The sequence below is a fragment of the Dipodomys merriami genome, unplaced genomic scaffold, assembly GCF_024711535.1.
Source record: "Dipodomys merriami isolate MVZ:Mamm:240054 unplaced genomic scaffold, mDipMer1.0.p SCAF_292, whole genome shotgun sequence".
In the NCBI taxonomy this organism is placed as follows: domain Eukaryota; kingdom Metazoa; phylum Chordata; class Mammalia; order Rodentia; family Heteromyidae; genus Dipodomys; species Dipodomys merriami.
Genome location: NW_027204404.1, coordinates 1,443,371 through 1,449,486, shown reverse-complemented (window position 1 = coordinate 1,449,486; position 6,116 = coordinate 1,443,371). Strand labels below are relative to the sequence as shown.

Sequence of the window (6,116 nt, the reverse complement as noted above, 5' to 3'; positions counted from 1 at the left end):
CAAATAGAGTGGGAGCTGTGCTAATGGACTTGCAGCTGGCAGCTGGATGCCAGAGTAGGTAGGAACTGGTAGGGCCCTCTGATTACCCAGCAATAGGGAGATTGAGTTGGAGCACCTGCTGGCTCCACCTATAATCAAGTCCGCCCCACCTCCTCTGCCCCTGTAACAATCAGAGGTATAAATGGGGATCTGAGTTCACTGTGTCAGATTCCTGCTTCCCAGCTCTACCTGTTTGCCTCTGTGGGCACCACTGCTGAAGACATACATCCATCAGCTCTGCAGCCCTGCACCATGAGGGAGATTGTGTACATACAGGCAGGCCAGTGTGGCAACCAGATTGGCGCAAAGGTGAGCATGGCACTGGCCTAGGATCCAAGTCTCAAATTTAGGGGAAGGAGAAGGAGGACGGATTGGAGTTTGGAGGTGGTGGTGGTCATGGCTAGGCTGAAGTAAGTGGGGCTCCATAGTGGTCCCTAACCTTCTGCAAATGATGTCCCCCAGATAGCTTCTCCAATTTCTCTAATTTGTGTGGCCCTGGTGGGTGTGGTTTTTAAACAAGGCTGGGGTGGTTTCAAATCCCTTGCATGTCTTAGTCTTACCTGAGACTCAAGTCTTTGTATTTAGTTTCCTGGGAATAGACTAATGCACGTTTGGTCTGGTTTGAATTCAAGGAATGCAGTGTTTTTGAGCTGAAAGGTACAGACAATTCCCTTTGCGTTAACTGATGAGTGTCAGATAATTGAGAACAGGTCTTCTACCTTAATGCAAATTTCTCTGAGTTTCATGCCCCATCTCAGCTCCCTTAAGTTGGGTGTTTTCTAAATCATTGGTTGTTGTGTATGCTCTGAGGACACTTGGGGTTCTGGAGACCCTTCTAACTGAGTCTTCAAGTTACTGCTTTGGCAATTTCATGTCCATGTAAGGCTAGTTACTCGTCATAGAATACAAACAGAATATGGTACTGCATAAGATGGAATACTCATAGAACCCAGATGTCTTCTATTCAGCCAGATAACAAAGAGCTTAACAAAACTAAAATGCCACCCATTTCTGTGCTTTTTTTAATTTAGAAAATGTAATTATTTTTTACAAATATATTTGTGTCAACAGGACATGGGTTTCTTATAGTTACTTTAAAATGCATTGTTGGGACACTTAACATTCTAGGTCATAATACACTTCTATTTCTATCTCAGTTTTGGGAAATGATAAGCGATGAGCATAATATTGATTGCACTGGCAACTACTATGGAGACAGCCATTTACAGCGGCAGAGAATCGAGGTGTATTACAATGAGACAACTGGTGAGTTTCTCCCATCTGGTTTCCCATACGGTGGCAAAATAGTTCCCAGGGGAATACTAATGAAAAGGAAGGAGTTCCTGCCTTTCTTATGGTAGTATTGTAGTTTTAATTTGGGACCTTGATCTTATAAGTCAAGTGCTGTACATAAGTGAGCCACTCCACCAGATACTTTGTTTTAATTTTTGAGTATACTCTTGTGAATTACCCCCAGGAAAGCCTTATACCTGAGTTCCCCCTACCTCTAATTGCTGACTAACCACACCTGGATTTTTTTTTCTGGTCATGGAGCTTGAACTCTGGGCCTAGGCACTGTTGCTCAACTCTTCAGCTCAAGGCAAGCGGCTCTACCACTTAAGCCACAGTGCCACTTCCAGTTTTCTGGTGTTTAATTGGAGATAAGAGTTTGCCTGCTTTTTGTGCCCTGGTTGGCTTTGAACCGTGATTCTCTGATCTCAGCCTTCTGAGTAGCTAGGATTAAAGGTGTGAGCCCATTTCACATAATTAAAAATGAGACTGCCTAAATATGCATTCTAAAACAACTGATAAAATATAATATAATCCAGTGCCATTTGTTTGTGTGCTGATCATCCTAAGCTCAAGGCCTGGGCACTTTCTAAGAGCTTCTTTTGTTTTGGGTAGTTTCTTGGAGATCAGTCTCTCAGACTTTCCTGCCACAGCTGACTTCAATATGCGATGCTAAGGTCTTATCTCAGATTTTTGAGTAGCTAGAATTACACCCGTAAGCAACCAGAGCCAAGTTACATTGCCTCTTTAAAATATAGATTAAATTTCTAAAACAATATTTTGAAAAAGAAAATTTTAAAAATTTTAAAGAGGGATGTTCAGTCACTAATATATATGAGAATACTCCAAATCACAAAGCACAAATAAAGTGTCTCACCCTGAGATCTATAACATTAATACTTAGCCAACAATAAATTATTTTTAAGGTTTTTAAAGTAAGAAAACATTCTTTTGATGTAGAAAAAACCAATACTAATTTGTAAACATTGCTTTTAAATGATTCATATTGTCTTTCCTAACATAAATAGCCTAATTGAAGTCTACAAAGTAGATTTTCAGTTTTTGTAACTGTCAATGTAAACATCATTTAATTTTATATTGAATTTCCATTCTACATTATTGTATACAAACAGAATCGTGGATAATTGGCTTTCCTATTTATTAATCCAATGAACAAGTACAAACAAAAGTACAAAGGTATTTAATTTGAGTTTTATAGATCTATATTTTGGGATGTCCTCACCTTGGTTGACAGTGGTTGGGTTGGATTGTGTCACTCTATGAACAGAATTTTAGGTTGTGTCTTTATTAGATCCTGTATATCCAGCAGGATGGCCAGTTTTCTTCATGTGAATGTTTAGGAATGGGGTATTCTAAAACTGGTGTTTACATCATGTTAACTGCTTTCCCTTGGGCCAAATCAGGATAAATGGGAAATTGAAAGTCATTGCTCAAGGTTGCTCTGAGTATTTGAATACAAGGATGTGTGCTATTTGATAACCATTATTGAAACATTATAAGACAAGAAATATATATTGTATATATGTTTTCTCCAGGAAAGACTTACACTTAAATTCCCCTACATCTACTTGGTGAATAGCCATACCTGCCTTTTTTTTTTTGGCGTTGGGGTGTCTGTCATGTGGCTTGGACTTTGGGCCTAGGCACTGTCCCTCAACTCTTCAGTTCAAGGCAAGCAGCTCTACCTCTTGAGCCACAGTGACATTTCTGGTTTTCTGTTAGTTTATAAGAGATAAGGGTCTTAAGGACTTTTCCTGCTCCAGCTGGCTTTGAAGAGTGATCTTCTGATCTCAGCCTCCAGAGTAGCTAGGATTATAGGCATGAACCTGGTTCATTTCTTGAGAAAGGTAATTGGGGAAGGGAAGGGATAGTGGGAGAACAACAAAGTAGGGGGTAACAATTTTTGACAAGAAATGTTCTCATTTCCTTACTCATATAACTAACTCCTCTATACAGCACCTTTACAATAAAATAAAATTAACAAAAAAGAGAAAGTTTCTTGCTGATAGGCACTGGTGACTCATTCCTGTAATGCTGGCTACTTAGGAGGCTAAGGTATGAGGATCATGGTTCAAATATTGCCTGAGCAGAAAAGTCCCTGAGACTCTTATCTCCAATAAGAAAACTGAAAGTGGGGTTGTGGCTCAAGTGATAGAGTGCTAGCCTTGAGCTGGAGAGCTGAGGGACAGTGCCCAGGCCCAGAGTTCAAGCCCCATGATGAACCACAAAAAAAGGTGTTGCCACCTTTCTTTTGCACCATTAGACTCAAAGCCTGATGCTCATCTTTGCCTCCTGTGTAGCTGAGATTTCAGCCACCATGCCCAAAGCAAAGGAATGAATATTCATGGAAATAGACAACTGCAAACATCCTTAAAGTTGCTGAAGCCTCATGCATGGGGATTCATGCTCAAGATATCTTTTCTGTTTCCATGTCTCAAATACTATAATTTTTGTAATGAATGCTGAGATTCACTTAGAATCATAAGCTCTGCCCCCTAAGTTCCTTGTCAAGTATAGGCCTAAGTCAACTCTTTTTCTCACAGGCAACAAATATGTTCCTCGGGCCATCATGGTGGACCTAGAGCCTGGAACATTAGACTCAGTGAGATCGGGACCATTTGGCCAGAGCTTTAGGCCAGACAACTTCATTTTTGGTAAGTAATCATGGTCCATGGGTCCTACCATCCACGCACTCCAGTCCTGGGCTGAGCCTTTATCCACCTAGATACTGTCCTCACCTAACCCACCTATTCCAGTCCACGGGAGTCATGCCCCTGGCCACTCAGACAGCTTAGATCAGTGCAACTCTGCAAGCCCTCTATGACAAAGAAGCCTCTGAAGGGAAAGAGCAGCAAGTAGAGAAAGCCACCAACAAGGTTTCAGCACTGCTGGTCTTTTTAGAGGCCTGGCAATAACAGAACCACTTCAGGACACCAGAAATCAAAGCACAGCTATGTGTGAGCAAGGTGCAGACAGGTGTTTGCAGTTTAGCTTCCCTCTGACCACACTGTGCTCCTGTCCCTCTTGTGAAAGTAACTACATTTCCAGTATTGAGGCAGTCTCGGTCCTTCATTTCTAGAAGTACATGATTTGGGTTAAAATGTATTTTCCTTCACACTGTCTTTACTTTTCTTTAGAACCTAGGTGATTTGTAGGGTCCCAGATACATTGAAAACATTTCCTTTATTTCAACAAAGTGTATCTAATGTAATAGCAAAGGTTAGCTCAGAAGAGTCCTATTGTCTTCACAATAGGACAGGCACAATCATTATTCTTGGAGTGTGTGTCTCATCATGTCTTTGTGTCTGATAGGCCAGAGCGGGGCAGGCAATAACTGGGCAAAAGGCCACTACACGGAGGGAGCCGAGCTGTTGGAATCCGTGCTGGATGTGGTGCGGCGGGAGTCAGAAAGGTGTGACTGTCTCCAGGGTTTTCAGCTGGCCCACTCCCTGGGAGGTGGCACTGGATCAGGCATGGGCACCCTGATTCTCAACAAGATCCGAGAGGAGTATCCAGACCGCATCATGAACACCTTCAGCGTCATGCCCTCCCCCAAGGTGTCAGACACCGTGGTAGAGCCTTACAATGCGATCTTGTCTGTCCACCAGTTGGTGGAAAATGCAGATGAAACTTTCTGCATCGACAATGAGGCCCTGTATGACATCTGCTTTCGCACCCTGAAGCTGCCCACACCCACCTATGGAGACCTGAATCACCTGGTGTCAGCCACCATGAGTGGAGTCACCACCTGCCTGCGCTTCCCCGGCCAGCTGAATGCAGACCTGCGCAAGCTAGCCGTGAATATGGTGCCCTTCCCCCGCCTACACTTCTTCATGCCTGGCTTTGCACCCTTGACCAGCCGGGCCAGCCAGCGGTACCATGTTCTCTCAGTGCCCGAGCTCACCCAGCAGATGTTTGACGCCAAGAACATGATGGTCGCCTGTGATCCCCGCCATGGTCGTTACCTGACAGCAGCTGCCATCTTCCGAGGCCGCATGTCCATGAAGGAGGTGGATGAGCAGATGCTTAACATGCAGAACAAGAACAGCAGCTACTTTGCAGACTGGATTCCCAACAATGTGAAGACAGCTGTATGTGACATCCCCCCGCGTGGCCTCACAATGTCAGCCACCTTCATCGGCAACAACACAGCCATCCAAGAACCATTCAAGCGCACCTCAGAGCAGTTCAGTGCCATGTTCCGGCGCAAGGCATTCTTGCACTGGTACACGGGAGAAGGCATGGATGAGATGGAGTTCACTGAGGCTGAGAGCAATATCAACGACCTGGTGTCCGAGTACCAGCAGTGCCAAGATGCCACTGCTGATGAACAGGGGGAATTTGAAGAAGACTTGGTGGAGGAAGAAGTTTAAGACTTCCCATTGGTAGCAATGCAACAGGACTGTCAGAGCCTGCCTACTACTTCTCAAATGAATGGTGCTTTCCTGAGCTCCTGTTGTCGTGCAGTGAGGTCCCTGCTGTGTATCATCATGCACAGCCTTTCCAGTCAGGAACTCACTGATGGTGAATGTAAAAATGAAGATTTCTTTTAAATAGTATTATTTTAAAGCCCTATTTATATGAATAAAGTATACATTTTATACTCTTGAGTTCTTATTCTTCTTTAATATCCCTTTTTTTCTTTCAATGTATTTGAAATATAAAGTTGGCCAGCAGGATTTAATCTTAGCAATATAGGAATGGTGCTCAAGAAGAGTTTCAAATTCATGGCGTTCCTACTATTTTGAAGAGGAAGATGACAAGTG

General features: G+C 43.2%; 1 protein-coding gene across 4 annotated transcripts; it reads left to right on the top strand.

Annotated features, from left to right (window-relative positions):
* Positions 1–291: 291 nt before the first annotated feature.
* Positions 292–5,723, top strand: LOC138839093 (tubulin beta-2 chain-like). Of its 4 annotated transcripts, none has more exons than XM_070038759.1 (4): positions 292–348; positions 1,197–1,305; positions 3,894–4,004; positions 4,663–5,723. In XM_070038759.1, exons 1-4 carry the CDS (start codon positions 292–294, stop codon positions 5,721–5,723), a joined length of 1,338 nt encoding a protein of 445 aa, XP_069894860.1. The 4 variants fall into 4 exon arrangements, with proteins under 4 accessions (XP_069894860.1, XP_069894859.1, XP_069894862.1 ...); XM_070038758.1 differs by having other exon boundaries at positions 1,197–1,309; positions 3,868–4,004; XM_070038761.1 differs by lacking the exon at positions 1,197–1,305 and having other exon boundaries at positions 292–325.
* Positions 5,724–6,116: the final 393 nt, after the last annotated feature.